The sequence below is a fragment of the Manis pentadactyla genome, chromosome 4, assembly GCF_030020395.1.
Source record: "Manis pentadactyla isolate mManPen7 chromosome 4, mManPen7.hap1, whole genome shotgun sequence".
In the NCBI taxonomy this organism is placed as follows: Eukaryota; Metazoa; Chordata; class Mammalia; order Pholidota; family Manidae; genus Manis; species Manis pentadactyla.
Window position 1 is genome coordinate 31,678,193 of NC_080022.1, and position 16,605 is coordinate 31,694,797.

Genomic DNA, 16,605 nt, shown 5'->3' on the forward strand with positions numbered 1-16,605 from the left:
GAGAGGAGCCTTTCTTTTTTATGGGAACCAGAATTTCTCAAAAGGGCTTCAAATTTAGGTTCTGAGCTGATAGACATTCAAAGCAGCATGGGTGGCAGTGTGCTGCTTGATCTTGAGAAACGGAGTAAACGTGTGATTTGTGAAGGAGATCCTTCACTCTGCCGCACACATGTGGCCAGGGAGCAGCAGACCAAAGGGCATTAGCCAGCAGACTGCCTTATACCGCATGGGTCCGCCTGGCCTTCTGCGTCCAGGTCAGGTCCAGAATGGCTTTTCCTTTGAGGTGAAATCAGTGATGCTGGATCTGTGCCCCTGTGGCATGTTCGTGACCCTGGTACCCACCCGCCCTTGGGCTGCTTGAGCACGTGGACTCACGAGCTAGTTCCTCTGCACAGTCGGAGACGGGCTCTGGCTCTGGCAGATGCTCAACAGCCTTTACTCTGTGACATTTAGATACGGGTGGTTGGGGAGGAAAATGTTCCTCTTACCAGGTAGCCCAGCTCCTCGGTCAGACCCAGTAAAGAAGTAGGCTCCCTTTATCCTGCTGCTCACTGGGCCAAGGCCATCACTGCTGCTGAGGCCCACAAACTGGTGTTCCTGCCCCCTGACCAAGAGCAACTCAGCTGCCTTTGTCTCCACTTCTCATGGCACAAAATAAAATGTCTTCATTCACAAAGGTCTTCAGACTTGTCTTGGGACTTTGAATGTGGCTGACCAGATGAATTCTAATGTGTTTTCCAATTCCAGTGCTCCCATCAGACAGTCTTGAATCATTTTTATAAAAGCCATTCCCCAAACTGGCTCTGCCATGCCCACTGGTGACAGCTGTGCTCCTATAATAGTGAAGCCTTGCAGTTTGTCAGACATTCCCATTCCTGCCTTGAAGAGTACCCCAACTGACCAGTTAAGTGCTAGCTACTTGTATAACCTTTCTAGAAAAGGGACCCCAAATGGCTTTCTAGGGCTTACAAAAAAAGTCCAACCATCCCAGTCTTGCCTCCCTGGCTGTGGCACACTGGACCACACCAGGAACAAGGGCTGAGGCTGAGATTGCACAGGAGGGTGGCCTTCCAAGCCCAGCATTGACAGACCAGTGCCTAGAAGTTTCTCAGGGAGGAAACTAATGTCCTTTCCTTCAACCCAGGTGATCTGGGCAGGTTCTTACCTGTCTGGAGCAGCTCAGGTACACCTGGCCTTTTTCCTGCCTTTGTAGAGGCCACCTGTTTCCCTGCAAGAGCATTTCCGAGGATTGTGATGCCTGGGCTAGCATCTAGCATGTGCCTGGCATGTGGAAGGTGTTCAGAAATGGCTCCCCTGACTTCTCCAGTAGCCCATCTGTGAAGTTTCCAAGTAGCCTTTGAAGTCCTAGTTCAGGTTCAGTGGCTGGATGACCCTGAGCAGCTTGGGGTGAGGGGGTTTTGGTAATCTGTCATGATTGGCATCCATTACCACATTTGGTCCCTTTAACCAATGTGTGGTAAGTGGGAAAACCAAGTCTCAGAGCACTTGTGACTGGCTTGGGTTGGGGGTGTGTCTCCTGGCTGAAGAAGGTATAGTCCCAAAGCTGTTCTCTGTGTCTACTCTGTGGATGTGGTCAAGGACCTCTAGACTGAAGGAGGGAGGGGATCAACAAGTGTTCCGTGGGCCCCCAGTCCTGTGAAATGCCATTTGACAAGGTTCCATGATGTCTCAGTGGCTCACGTGAAATGCAGGAGTACCCCTGGCTGCTTCATCAGCAAATACTGGCTGCCTACCACATGCCAGCCTTGTTTTAGGTTCTGAACTCACAGCAGTGAACAAACAGACCCAAATCTCTGTCCCCTGGAGCATGTATTCTAACTGGGGGAGAAACAGCATATTAAAGTTACAGAGTGTGATGGACAAGTGCTCTGGAGAAAAAAAGATGGAAGCAGGGGATGGGGAAATGGAAGTGCTGGAGAGGGGTGTAATTTAAGATAGGTGGGTAGGAGATTTCCTTTCCACTTGATGGTGGAGAGGAAGGAAATAGAAGTCATGAGGCTGGAAGAGCAGCATTCCAGGCAGGGGAAGCAGCCAGTGCAAAGGCCCTGAGGCAAGTCATGAAACAAGTTGGTCAGTGTAGCTGGAACGCATGAGCAAGGGGCAGAAGGAGAAGCTGAGGTCAGATGGGCCAGGTCGTGGAGAACTGTGTAGACCATTGGGCTTTGCTCTTGGTGAAATGGGGGGCTTTTGGAGGACTTTGGCCCCAGGCATAGTGTGATCAGATGTTGCTTTAGAGTCTCTGGCTCTGCTGGTGGAGATGGCAGGTGCCTACGGCAGAATCTCTCCAACAGTGGTTGGTGCTTGGAATGGAAGTCAAACCTTTCCCATGCATGTGCCAGTGTGTGCTCGAGAGACATGGCACCAGCGTGATGATCAAGCACCCCTGCCCCCTCACCATTGTCACTATCTTATAGATGAAGAAACTGAAGCAAAGAGGTGTGGCAATTTGCCCCAAGGTACCTGGTCTTTAAGACAGAGGTGGACTGAAACCCCACCACCTGAGCTCCTCCCATAGCTGTGTGGTAGGAGCCCATGGCTGGCTTGGCCTCTGGGACACAGGTGGGCTGGGCATGGGACTTGTGATTCAGCTGCATTCAACTGGCTGTCCAAGTGTCCTAGAAATAACTGTTCTTGCACCAGGTGCACATAATTTATTAAAGAGCTTTAACAATCACAAGTTCCAACCAGCCAGGGCTGTGGGCTGCAGGGTGGCCTGTTTGCCCTGTAACCATGGTTACTGAGCGTGCCTTGCCATCTGCAGAGGGGCTTTCCCAAGATGACAGCTTCCTTTCTGGCCCTGTCTAACCAACTGAAGTCACAGACCCCAGCCTGGGCAAAATGAACTTTTTAGGAAGAGGGACAGTCCCTTACTTACAGTTCACTCCTGGGATGGCTCTGGCCAAGCTTACACAAAGTTACTTATTTCTGAGAGGAAGGGTCCTTGGGGATGGTGTTAAGAGCAGTTTCTTAGCTACAAAGACCGGAGTCTGCTCAGGACTGAAGCTGCGTGGGGACCAGCCTGTGTGTGTGCCGTGTTGCTGAAGCAGAAGGAATCGTAGTGCTCTGTCCACCTCTCAGCAGCCCAGACGGGGTTTTATTGGGAGGATATCAGCTCAAACGCCTGCCTCACCAGGTGCAGCACTGGCTTCTCCCTGTGCTGGCCTCTGGTGGCCTCACAGGATGCAGCAGGTGCAGGAGGTGGACCTGTGCCACTGCAGCTGCTGTTGGAGCTGCTCCTTCTCGGCTGTCAGCACCTTCACCTGCTCCTGCAGCTTGCTCAGCTGCGCTGTCCACTTCTGAGGGGATGTTGTGGAAGCAGATGTGAAAGCTGACCTCACGTCAGGCCTGTGCACCTTCACCTGGAGTTAAACTGATGGAGGAGGGCAAGGCCCAGAGGGCCTGGGGGTCTGGCTCGAGGCCACAGAGCACCATAATGGCACTGCTAGGTGGGAAGCCAGGTCCACTGGCCATGCTGCTACCTCTGGCCAAGTATTAGGGAAGCAGCTGCAGCCGAGGGTCCTGCCAGCATCCCACAGCCTCTCAAGTGCCAGGGGCAGGATCAGGTTGCCAGCTCCCACGTCCTTTGCTCTCTCCTTCAGCTCCTTGCCCTCTGCTTTTCCTGCCACCTAATGTGTCCCTCTTGAAAAGTCTTCTCCTTGGGACTGTGTCCAGTACTAACTCCCCCATGTTAAGGGCCTCCAAAATGCAGTACACAGTCCTCAGGGTTATCATAATACATCAAATATTTCACTCTCCTGGCCCCCCCAGCCACCCAACAATGGAATACGGAGGTCGTTGGGTTATTTCAATGCAGGCACTCTGGCGTACTCGAGGCGCAATGGAGCACCAAGGGAAAGTGATGGCTGCCCAGGGCTGCTCAGTGAGTGGCGGAGAGGGCCCACAGACCTGGCTCCCACCCTACCAACCATAGCCTTGGCCACTTACCTGCCGGTACCACTCCTGGATGGCGCCAATGGTCAGTGGGCCCTGGGTGCTCCCGTCCCGCCGCAGGAACACCTCCCCCTGGTCTGTCTCGTAGAGCTGCGGCTCAGCCTGGGCCTTGCGGATGTGCACGCTCAGGCGGATCACCTTGGTTCGGGCAACAGCAGCTCTGGTGGGCACTACAGCCCACATCCCACCTCCTTTGCTCCTCAAAGCTTGTTGACTCCTGGGGGCAGCCTGGCCAGGGTCGGGGTAGGGCTGCTTCCAGCCTTTTCTCCTGTCACTTCCCCCAACTCCCTTTTGCCACCACCCCCTGCCCAGCCCTGCTCAGGCCATCATTTGAGTCAGGAGGGATGCAAAGCAGACCCAGAGGCCTTCCTGTCTGCTGCTCACCTTGAGGGGGGTGCTGGAGGCAGTGGTACTGACCACGGGGATGAAGGTGAGTGTGTAGGCATCAGGGAAGACCTGGGGCTTGAAATCCTGCAGGATGGAGTCCACTAGCAGGCGCACACGGTCCTCATCGTGGTGGCTGCAGCGGATGCCTTGCACCAGGCCACTGTCCTCGACGCCCACGAACAGGCTGCCGCCCTCGCTGTTGAGGAAGGCACACACGTAGCGCCGCAAGTGATGCTTGAAGGCCAGACTCAGGTACTCGCCGCTGCCCCGCTTGAACTCCACGTTGCGCGTCTCGCTTCCCAGGAAGGCTCCCTGGAAGAGCTGCTCCTGGCCCAGGATCTTCTGGTGCACAATGGCGCTGTCCGAGCGTGTGCCCCTGGGCTGGCCCTGGGAGCTCCTCTGCCGTGGGGCCAGGGCCGGGTTTGGGGAGGCATCAGCGAGCCCACCTGGTGGGAGCCGGGAGCCTGGGCTGGGGCCACTGTCCTCCTGCCAGGATGAGGGGCAAGAGTGGGAAGCCTGGTGACTATGGCAGTGAAACTACATGCTGCCAGAGCCCCCACCTCTACCCACCTGGGTGGGGCCCAGCCCACTCAGGCATCCTGATGTCTTCTCAGGCCAAAGAGTCTAATTTGGCCCACCACACTGCAGCCAATGCAGGAAAGTCTGCTGGGTCAGGGGTTCAAACCAGCCATTCACTGCCGGACTGCCATCTTCCCAGGTGGGCTGTGGGATGCAAGTAGGAAAGAAGGGCCCTCCCTTTTGGGTTAGAACCTTTGGGCCAATGTCTTCTGGTTTGGGCCACAGAAAGGCCTCTGTGGCCCAAACCTGTGTCATTCCAGGAAATAACTCAGTGCCCTGAGGTTTCTGGGACAAAGTTTCAGGTCTCTGAATTGAGAGTGGCTCCCAGAGAACCCACCCACTTCCTAATCTTCCTGAAACCCTTGCCTATCACTTTCTGAACCACTGACCATTGACCCTAGCCCTGAATCTCAGCTTTCCTGAGTCCCCTTCCATGGTTTCTGCTTTGTCCAAGGGCTCTGCCCATGAGTGTGCTCATGGCCACTCTCCTAGTAGGCCTCATCACTGATTCCCTGCCTCCAGGCTCTCCCTATCCCATCCATCCTCCTCCCTGGCCCTAGATGCAAGTCAGATTGTCACTCTGCCTTTACTGGGTCCTCCACTGCCTTCTCTGGCTCCCTGCTGCCCTGCAGTCTCTGGAAGTGGCCTCCAGGGCTGTGAGCCCAGTGCAGGCTGGGGCATGGTGATGAAGGACACATCCCTACCAGCCCTGCTGCTCCCGGAGAAGACAGATTTATCAGAAACATGGAAAACTGTCATACAAACATGAGATCAGGCTCTGGTCTTGAAATTTAAGTCATGGAACTGTTTAGTTCTGCAATGATTTAAACACCATGGAGTTTTCACCTCAAAGGAAAAACCGAGATCACCTGTCCACAGAGTGACCTCACAGAGTTGACTGCTCCTTCCTGTCCCCAATAAAGGCCCTGCTCTGCCTTGGTCTCACAGCCCTTGATGGCCTGACCCCTGCCCTCTGGCCTTTCTTCTTTAGTTTGTCCGCTCCAGGGACACCACAGGGCTTGCTTCTCTGCAAATACAACACTGCCCCTCACCACTGCTCCTCCGTGTGGGCCAGTCTCTGCATGGAATGTCTTTCCCCTGAGTACCTGTCCCTAGGCCCACCCTGGATTTCACTTCCCCTTCGGATTTGTGATCACCCGGAGAGCAGTGAGGACCCTCCTGGATGCTGACAGCTCTAGGCGGCAGCCGTGCAGCTTTGTAACTGGCTGTGTCTGCTCTGCTCAGTCACTGGGCTCCCTGAGGGCAGGGCTGAGCCTTTGCCCTCTGCTTTATGGCCTGGCACAGAGCAGCCATTGGTGTTGGTCAACTGAATGAATGAGGTGGGCCAAGGCAAAAATGGGGACCCCTGAATAACCCGCTGGAATGTGGAAGGACCCTGGGAGGAGCCCCACTTGGCCTGCCTTCACATGCTTCCAGGCTGCAGGCAAACTGTGAGGGTCAGTGTCTCTCTGGGAGCAAGCTGGCAGCCATGTCATTGGGGTATCCTGCAGACCCCCGCCCCCCAACCCTGCCCCAGTGCCATGTGAGGCTCTGGGAAAGCCTCTCTCACCTCTCTCTGGTTGGAGGGGCCCCGGCCCTCACCCAACACCAACTCCTTCCCACGGGCTGCCAGCTCCTTGGGGATCTGGTGTTCCTCCAGCGCTGTTTGCAGGCGCTGCGGGAGGGAGGCCAAGGTGTCCTTGTGGGCGGCCACTTGCACCAGTGCGTAGGCCTTCCGGGGCCGCCTCACCACCTCGATGTGTTCCCGTGCCACCGGCAGCTCCAGTCGCTCCAGGGCGTCCCGCAGCAGGCAGGCGAGCACAGGCACAGAGAACTGGGGGTTCAGGTGGCCCACGTAGAGAATGTGTGTGCTCGGAGCTGCCTCGAGGCCTGAGTCCTCGGGTAGGGACTCTTCTGGGGGAAACTCCTCCAGGGGCCTCTTGCTTGGGGGCTCCATGAGGCGCTCCTGCACCTGGGTTTGTGGTGATCTCTTCATGGGGGTCTCTGGAGGGGTCTCCCTCAGAAGGGCTTCTGAGATTCCTCACTGCTGACTTCTCACAGCGCCCTGGGCTCAGCTTGGCCCAGGGCCTCCCAGGGGACTCAGGGACTGCGAGTTTCACAGATTGGCAGAGGCTGGGCAGGACCAGAGAGAGAGAGAGAGAGGGAGGGCAGAGGGCTAGCAGGAAGGGGCCTGCCCACCCACCCAAGGCCTAGGACAGGAAAGAGGAGTCAAACAGGGCTGAGCCAGAGAACAGAGCATGTGGGCCTGCCCAATTCCACAGAAGGGAAGACTGAGGGGATGTGCCCAAAGAGGGACCAGAACTCAGGTCTCTGAGGGCCCCCATATTCTTTCATTGGCTCCCAGGGTCCTGTCTTCCCTCTCCAAGCCACAGGCTCAGGGCCTCCTACGTGCCCTCGGGATTTCCTGTCCACCAGAGAAACCTTTTCAGAGGGTCTTTGGAGAAGCAGCCTTAACCCAGGCTCTGAGGACTGGCTGTGGCCTGCTGGCTCCTTCTGTTCTGACTGTGCATGAGCCCAGCACAGACTCTGAAACAGCGATTCACAGAGAGGCTGTTATACTTTGGGCACACTGATGAAGGCTTTGGCCCTTCCCCCCAAAATGGCCTTTGCATATATACACATAATTTGAGGAGGCTTGTGGAACCTTCTTAAGAACTCTTGGTCGAGACAGAATCCTCTGGTTTGAGTCCAGAGAGAAGGGAGGAGGGGCAGAACAAGGGGCAGACCTGGGGCCTCCCTCCTGAGCCTTGTGCAGCTGCACACACAGCAGCCCCTCCCCTCACCCCCACACCACCAGTCTCCAGTCTGTGTGGCAGCTACCACTGGCCTGCATCTTTTCAGATTGGATCCTTGAGGCAGTCAGCGCCTGGGGGCCTACACAGCTGGAGTGGGTGGCATTCAGGATAAGTAGGAATAGGAAGAAAAGGGAAGCCTATGACCTTCATATCCCCATGGTTCCTGGGGGAATGTGGGAGGCACCAGCGCTCAGCTCCCACAGCCACCTGACCTCTGGCCAGCAGCTCCCAGAGGGTACCTAGGGGCTTGGCACTGGGCAGCAGGAAGCACAGCTGTAGGGAGTGGGTGGGGCCTATGGAACTACCTCTGTGATCTCACCAGAGTCAACAGTGCCTTCCTGATCACCAGCCTCAGGCAGGCAGGGTTGGGAGTCAATCAGGTAAACTACCCCCGCAGTCCCTGCAACCCCCACCCCTGCCAAATACACTAGGCACTGGCCCTGGGACTCCCTCTGGGCAGCTCTCAGAGTCTCAAGACATATTTCCTTCCTCTGTAACATCTCTCCAGACCTCAGTGCCCATGCCGGTCCTCTGATGCCACCAGTCCCCATCTTCCCCCTTTAGTCACCAATCCCAGGTTTCACTGAGCCCTGACAGGGCCCAGCTACTCCCATGATGGATAGAATGCAGTAGGTTCCAGGGCTCTTCCTGACACCAGGCCCTTTTTCTATGCCAGAGATGGAGGCTGCTGTCTAGAAGAGCCTTGAAAAGTAGGTCAGGCATTGCCAACTCTTTTAGGACAGGCCTGCCACCTGCTGTTTGACAGGGACCAAAATGTGGGTGATTTGTCAAAGCTCCTGCTTTGATAAATTATTCTAATTATGCAGAGGTAGGTAGCATTTTCCCATACAGCTTCTCAAAGTCCTGATCCCTGGGGGAGAGGGTGGAATACAAAGGCAGAGGCTTCAAGCTGGGGAAGCTGACAGCGTTGAGGAGGTGGCCTTCCTCATCTAGGCAGCCATTCTGAAGAGGTTAATCAATTTTTGTTTCCTTAGGGACTGAGGCAGAAGCTTGGCTGGAGAACTTGGCTATGGTGTGGGGGAAGGGTCCCAAGTGGTAGCAGTGAGGCTCTGGGGAGACCTGTCTCCCCCACCTTCCCAGGCAGATCTGACCCATCTCTGCATCTCCAGCTCTGAGTTGCAGAAAGACAGCTCTAAGCTCTCCATGCTTTCCCCTCTTCTCCTTGAGGCCTTTCTAGACTCTGTCATCAGGAGCTGCTCTCACAGCAACTGTATAACTGGGGCCGTGGCTGTTTTAGATGGTTAACTCAAGTCACTTTGTGTTGATAGTTAACTCAAGGCAGGTTGAATTGTGCAGGAACAGCGAGCCAGGAGAGGTGCCCTGACAGATGAAGCATGTGAATATAACCAGAGAACATTACACACTTCTCCAGAAGCCTTGCTATCAGGCAGCTTTCTGCATGAAATTGTCCAAACTGATTTGAGTGCCCAAACTTTTCCCACTCTTACTGGAAATCTCTTTAAACCACTGTATTACATATTTCCTTGGCTCTCCAACAATCTTATGTGAGCTGAACATTAGTTTCACTTCTTTTTTTGGGGGGTAAAAATTGTCTTTGATTGTAAGCACTAAATACATTTACAAAATTACATTTTAAATGCCAAAATGCATTACAATATAATTGGGTTATTTACAGCATCTCAGGCTTTCTGCCAGTATTGACGGTACTTTGCGGGCAACTCGGGTGGTAGCAGACATGAGTTCAGTGTTGTCTGGATGTCTGCAAACACTGACAAACCCCTCTCGGCAGTGGAGAAAAAAAAATTCTTGAATTTAGTTCAAGAGGTGGGCAAAGGGGGCTGTGGACGTGGCTCTTCCCATGTTTTCTGGAGAGTGGTGGCCCACACGATCCCCATCCCTGAAACCACAGGTGTGTCTGCACTATTTGCCCAGGGAGGCCAGCTAAGGGTAGAGGGGCAGGGTAGGGGCAGGTACTGAGCTCAGCCATTATGTGGAAGGACAGGATGTCAGAAGAGCAAAGTCTAGAACTCGGGAGGAGTGATGTGGACAGAGCCTCTGCCATCTGGGCCCCATGGCTCTCTAGCCTGTCCTGGAACTTCCCCTTGCATGGCAGCCCCTACAGGTATCTTGGGCCCTTCAGCTGCTGGCCCCTGGAAACTTCTGCAGCTGCCTTGGTGTTGCAGACTAGGCACAAATACATGGTTCTGATGCTTGCCTGGGACGGTCCCCAAGTGGGAGGTTTCCAGCTTCCCTGATGGCATGGGCTGACCTGGATGAGTATCAGCATGAGGAGTGTGGACTCTCTTAGGCCAGAAGATCTCCAAGTTTTTAGTTTTGGCTGCAGGGAGGATGAGTCACCTCCGGCTCTGAGGAGGGATGGTGGCAGCTGGTGTAGGGCACAGTGTGACCACTTGGCTCACCAGTGCCGCAGCCCAGAAAGAGCTCAGATGTCAACGAGAAGTGCTATGGACCCTCCTGCTCAGGACTAATGGCCAGGCAATGGATGCAGGGTGGAGCAGCCGCAGGCACATGGCCAGGGTGCAGGTACGGAAGGGGCAGAGGGTTCCTGAGGGATTTGGCCCTAAGTGGAACCTGGGCTCTTCTATCTCCTGAAGTACCTGGACTTTTTCTTTCTGATGTTCCTCTGCACTGGAGTCTATATCCTGTCCTTGTCATGGATTGAAGGTGGGCATGTTGAGCTGGTGCCAGGAGGCCTCTGTCCCCCAGTCCCACTTTCCCATTCACCTTCCCACTCTGTGGGGTCAGTGGAGTGCTCTCACCTGCATCAGCATGTGTGTGTGGCCTTCAGCTTCTTTGGGTGACTCACTATTAGGCAGCCTGGCTTTGTGAAACAATTTCAAAAGTTTCTGTTTGTTTCCTTAAATAACATTCAGTTCTGACCCAGAGTGAAGGGCTAACAAATCCCACTGCTCCTGCAGAATCTGACATTTGGTTACCTTTCTAGTTCTATTCCCTTGGAAGCCAGATACAAATGGAATGTCTGTTTCAAGGCAACATTTTACTTATGGTAAAAATGACCCCAATTATAAATTATCTGGACTAGGAATTCTGTGTGTGAACTATAAGCATCTACTAAAAAGCCACAGCTTTGGGTATCCTTAGTATAGTGACTCAATTGGACATGCCCCTTGCAGGGACCCTGGAAGCTATGCCTATGGAACTAGGGAGTCATGGGGCATGAGGTTTCTAAGTCAAGGTGGATCCCACTTCTCCCTGCTATGTCTTATTCCCTTACTCCTGAGCTGTCACCTGGGCAACAAAGAACAGTCTGGATAACTGTAGGCTCCAGGACTACTCCCTGGAGTGGGCTATTTCATGCTGACCTGCTGGAGGCTGTTTCTGGTCTGCTGGTCTTCGAGGGGAAGGCCCTGCCCAGCATAGCCTGAGGAGTCCTGAGTCTGAGTGTCAGGAGGACCTAAGACGAAGGCCCTGTGGTGGATGCTGCAGGCAGTATGAGGTACCATGCCCCTTATTAGCTATGGAGTTTGGTGCAAGTAACTTCTCTAAGCTTTAGTTTCCCAACCTATGAAATGGGGGCACATGGTAGTTATCCTAGAGGGGTGTAGTGAAGTTTAAGTGAGATAATGTACATGAACAACTTAGCACAAGAAGCTCTCAGTACATGTTCACTGGTCAGCTGTCTGCTCCTGGTGACAAGGGAGTAAGGTAGGGTGGGTGTGCTTTGCTCCACAAGGCCCAGCCTTGCAGTATGTCTGGCCTGCCCACATATGCTGGTGTTACCTTTAGACCCTGTGTCTCTTGGGTAAAGGTCACATCCTGAAGTTCATCGTCAGTGTTCAGTAAGGTCCTCTTTGGTAGTACCCTGAGTAAACAGCCCAGCCTACCAGATCCCAATGTCTAGGAGTCTGTGGAAAACGGGTCTATTCTGGCTCAGCAGCCCTGATCTTGACTGCTTCATGGGGATGGTGGCCAGAACCTCTCGGTGGAAAAGACATTGTAAGTTAGGACACTGTCAGAACCAGTCACTGGTAAAAGGTGGTAGGGCCCTCAGAAGCTACCTCATCTAAAATCCTCATAGCCAGATGTGCCCAAATAAGGGAAATGACCCACCCAAAGCACCTCAGCAAATAGCTGGACTGGCTGAAACCTTGGCCTTGGCCTTGGAGTGAGATTACTTGGCTTCAAACAAGTACTTTGGTACTTTCTGGCAATGTGATGAAATTAGGTTTCCTCATCTATAAAATGGGTTTGCTGAGATGAAATGAGTTAATTCTAACTCATGTGGAGCACTTTTGTGGGGTACAAAGTGATATCAGACTGTTAGTTATTGTCAGGTGTTCTTCATTCTACCACTGCCCCCTACACCTTCTCCTGCAACACCATTATAAATGGGGATGTGTGGCCACGTGGCCCTGGACTGGTGTATCTGGCTCCTGGCTTGTACAAGGGGTACAATGCAGGCTGGGCTAGCCTGCATTTCTCCTCACCCCACAAAGAGGATGAACCCAGCCACTGGGGCTCCCTGGAGCTGCTGATGCTAATACTGATCTTGCTTGGGCTGCGTGGCTGCTACAAGCACCACTAGCTGCACCAGATGAAGCCCCTGAGGGCAGAGAACAGACTCACATACTGCCTTCTGGGGGGATACACAAAACTGGGCCCCAGGGGGCATCCTGCACCCTAGGGATTTCTGGAAGGAGAACTCTTAGGCACCATCTTGTCCAGACTCCTCATTTTACCAAGAGAGGGGGGTGACCTGCCTATTGGAGGCATACTGATTTGTCTACTGACTGGTTAAAAAGACACTAGCATCTATATCGTTTTTTATTTATAAACAAATTAACATAAAATAAGTCCAGATGGTAGCAGGGGCAGCTGTGCAGCTGACTTGCTTACAAAGGAAGCATAAGGACAGTGGAGTCGGTGCAACCAAGCTCTAGCTTGGAGACCCTTTCCTTCTACCTACCTTAGGGCCTTCTTGGCCTGAAATCATTGGGCCTAACCTTCTGCAGCAGTTCTGGCCAGGGCAAGGTGCTATGGTGGGGGACAATATGGGCCCAGTGCAGGAGGAGAGGGGAAGGTGATGGGGCTCCTCTTCTCCTCATGGTGAGAGATGTGGTCATGGCCTTGTGGGTCTGTCCATTCTAAAGAGAAAGTTGGCCCTAGTGTAATGTCCTCTAGCAAGGGACCACATCTCTCTGGGACCAGGACAGGGCACTCACTCTCCTCCTGAAACCCAGTGTCTGGAGGGACAACTGTAGTATGAACTGGAAGGCTTGCCGAAGTGCCAGAAAAAATAAATTAACAATAAGATCTTTTTTTAAAAAAGGTAGAGGTTTGCACCATGAGTTTGGAGTCTGGGGATCTTGTAAGAAGAAGGCAGAGCTGTGGGGAATGGGGCGCACACCAGGCCCAGCAGGTGGTGAAGGGAGTGGGCATGGGTATCATTCAGGGCCCCATCATCGGAGGCTGCAGGGGTCAGCCCCTTTCTCCATCACTTGGAAGGTGTTCAGTCTGAGTCCTGGTGAGAGCTGGCCAGGCTTGAGAAATAAATACAGGGAGCCCTCTGGGCTGAGGCAGGGCTGAGGGGAAGAGCAATGCCAGCCCTGGTCCCCACACTCTCCCTCTGCATCCTTCATGGAAGGACCTATCATGGCAGGAGGGGTAGTAGTGGTGGCTCCACACAGCCTCCTGGAGTCCTGAGGCACCTGGGAGCAGGCTGATGGCCCTCTTTCCTGGGAGAGAATGCCGCCCCCATCTGTCTGACCCTCAGTGGTCGAGCCTGAGGCGTCTCCCTGTTCAGAACTTGCCCTGCTTCAGTCGGTCAATGTGGTAGCAGAGCTTGAGTGCGGGCCCCAGCTTCAGACCCATGTACTTCATCATCATGTCACTGCGCAGCAGGAGCAGGGCCTTGCCGTCAATCTCCTAGTGGTATGGAGGGAGGTGCTATCAGAGGCCTGGTTGGTCTCACCACCCCAGGTTCTCATTAAAGGCCACCCAAGGGAGTACCAGCCACATGGAGTCCAGTGAACCTGCTGTGATACTAAAGCCCACCTCTTTTCTCCACCTTCTGTCTCCAATTAACTCTCCCAGCAAACATCTACTTCTGAACCTACCAAGCCGAGTTCTTCATGTTTACACCAATTTCCTTTCTCCCAAACCCAAGATGCAGCTCAACTTCATCTCTTCCAGGAAGCCTCCCCCGTCATGTATTTTTCACTCATCACAGACTCTTTTTATATTGACCCTCAACTGTTATTCTATGAGTCATCTTCCCTCCTGAGCATCAGGGTCCCTCTGTGTGAGCTAGGCAGAAAGCAGGCACTTCCGGAGCAGCTGTGAGACCTTCAGGCACCCCTTTGGAGTACCCTTCAGACCCACCTGGCGTGAAAGATTTAACCTATCAATGAAAGGCAGCCTATCTGTTCTGAATGCCCAAGGGCTGAACAGCACCAAGCTGTAGGGGCTACAGTGATGCTGGTCTGTACCCCAAATCAGGAGTGTGGTCACTGCAGGGGGATCAGGAGCAGCCCCTAGCCATAGAGCCAAATGGTCACTTGAAGAGATGCTAGAGGCTCATAGAGGGCCAAGTGGAAGATGGAGGACTGGTGAGGCTGGCACTCTTTTTAACTTGGGCTGAGGCCCCTGATTCTCAGACCAAGGCAGGCAGGTGGGAGAGCAAGTGCTCCTAGGAAGGTAGGGTTCTGTTCCAGGAAAGGACTGAACCCATAGGCCATATCCCCTATAGGAATGTGGCTGAATCAGATCCTGCACTGAAGAGTGAGCTGGACTCAATGCCTAAGAAGGGTTCTTTGAGACCCAAGATTCTGTTTCTATCTACATTTGTATGGTGTCTCTTGCTCGGTTTCAGGGAACTTGAAACAAATATGGAGCTCATGCCCTTCAGAGTCTACAGAAGCAAGATTCCCAGTGGACACAGGAGAGGTCAGGCAGGGGCACCTACGTGTTTGCGGAAGAGGTCAGCATGGGGTCCAAGCTGAGGATCAGCCTCCCGGACAAACTGCATCACGTCCTCGACTGTCCATGAGGAGGGGTCTCGGCCACTCAGTCGAGAGGCATCCCGGCTTTCCAGGTATCGTTCTGACCCTGCAGGACAGGAGGGTGCCTGCCGTAATGATGGGGACTGGTTTGTGACTCCCCACCACTCTCCTGGGCATGTCCCAATGGCCCTGTGGGTAAGGCTCACAGCAGCACCAGAGTGGAGCAGAGTCAGAGGCAGCCAGAGAGGGGAGGGCTTTTCCACAAAGGGCCTGAGACTCTTTTTAAAAGTCAAATTTTTGTTCTTTAAGGGTTAATCTGATTTTGGAAATGGTCAGAAGGAATTTTACATTGAGGTGATTCAAACTGGACCTGAGTCAAGGATAACATTGGATAAGGGAATCCCCTGGGTTCAGTGGGGGCTGGTGAGTAAGGTTGCTATTGCCTTGGCCCTGGGAACCATTTCTAGAGATATCTAGGGAGATGGGCAGATTAGAGCCAAATCCTTGGGGCCTAGAGAGAAAAAAAGTGGTAATACCCAGTGCCTCTTGCAAGGCCTGGAGAAGAGCTGACCTTGCTATAGCCTAACACATGGAGGCAGCAAACACATTTCTGGCTGCCAGGAATCTCAATGTTAACTTAGTGATCTGCCTAGAGCTTCTTCTCAATTTTGGCTCAAATACAGCAACTCCTCTTTCCCCTGTGGGATTTGTGTTCTCTGTATTTTGATCATCACTGCCTGGAATGTGCCCCATATCAGCCTCTCTGCCTGGAATGTGCCCCATTCTTTCCTTTCAATTTCTCCTCTCCTTGAAACTCCAGAAAACGAAGTTGGCAAAGTAAACAAAGTTGGCAAACTCTTAGTTATGCATAAGTTGGCTTCAAGGACCAGCTCCTTTATGAAAACTGTTTTGGTCTAATCCTGAGATAATTGGTCTCACAAAGCATCTTACGCATTTCTTAGTTACAGCTCAGTCTCTACACATTCGCTCCCATCACACCACCCTAAGTATCTATTCTCAGTAATGCAGTCAAAGCAACCTTTAAAAAGTAATTAGATCATATCAGTCTTCCCTAAAAACTCAATGTAATGGCCTCACATTGCACATGAAGTGAAATCTAAACTCCTTATCATGGTCTGGAAGGTAGTCTATCATCTGGCCTTTTCTACCTTTGACCTCATTTCGCCCCACAACCTCTTTATGGCCTATGGCCATATTCCAGACACACTAGCTTGCTTTCTGCTTCTTGAGTAAGTTATGCTTTTGTTCTCTGACCTGCAATTTCCTCCTTCTGGTATGTTCTTTTTTCAGATCTTTGCATACCTAATTCCTTCTCAACATTTGGGTATCATCTCAAATATTGACTCCTTAAAAGGGTCTTACCTGATCTCCTAGTAGAAGTACTCCATTCCCCATAGAGTTGCTCTCAATCCAATTACTCTAGTTTTTTTTTCCTCTAGCACATACCACTACTTAAAATAATATCATGTATTTGTTTATTATCTGTCTTCTATTTTGTTCCCTGCTATGTCTTTGTGGTACTATGATTTATAATTTGGTCTTTATCCCCATTTTTTGGCACAGAGCTCCTAAAATCCTTGGAATTTCCTAAGTGGTGAGAGAAACAAAAATGTCTTTTGTTATACGCTCCTTTCAGCCACACCTGAGTATATCTGTGAGGTGACTTTTGAAAAGCCTCTTAAGTAAGGGGGCTGGTTGCCAGGGGAACCAACTAAGTGATTAGTGGGTTGGAACTTGTAGGCCCACCCCTAACCTCCAGGGATGGGAAGGGGGTTAGAGACTGAGTTCAATCCCCAATGGCCAATGATTAGGGGGCACATAAATAGATATATTTATGTGTTTGTCATCCTATGTAATGAAGCCTC

The 16,605-nt window shown here is 52.6% G+C and overlaps 2 protein-coding genes across 5 annotated transcripts in view; both read right to left on the reverse strand.

Annotated features, from left to right (window-relative positions):
* The window catches only part of SLFNL1 (schlafen like 1), a 30,721-nt gene extending 18,319 nt beyond the window's left edge, over window positions 1-12,402 (reverse strand). For 2 of the 4 annotated variants that reach the window (XM_057500089.1, XM_057500090.1), the window contains exons 1-3: window positions 6,509-12,402; window positions 4,357-4,845; window positions 3,967-4,110 (exon numbers count right to left, since the gene is read on the reverse strand). In XM_057500089.1, the coding sequence (XP_057356072.1) occupies window positions 3,967-4,110; window positions 4,357-4,845; window positions 6,509-6,934 (1,059 nt within the window). In that variant the 5' untranslated portion in view covers window positions 6,935-12,402. Of the gene's footprint in view, window positions 1-2,657; window positions 3,392-3,966; window positions 4,111-4,356; window positions 4,846-6,508 lie in introns of those variants that run through there. The other 2 variants (XM_036892940.2, XM_036892941.2) reach the window with 2 other exon arrangements.
* Window positions 12,403-12,529: 127 nt separating this feature from the next.
* SCMH1 (Scm polycomb group protein homolog 1) overlaps window positions 12,530-16,605 on the reverse strand; it is a 206,963-nt gene continuing 202,887 nt past the window's right edge. Inside the window, 2 exon segments of the mRNA XM_057500084.1 lie at window positions 12,530-13,643; window positions 14,683-14,825. Of these exon segments, the coding sequence (XP_057356067.1) occupies window positions 13,518-13,643; window positions 14,683-14,825 (269 nt within the window). The 3' untranslated portion in view covers window positions 12,530-13,517.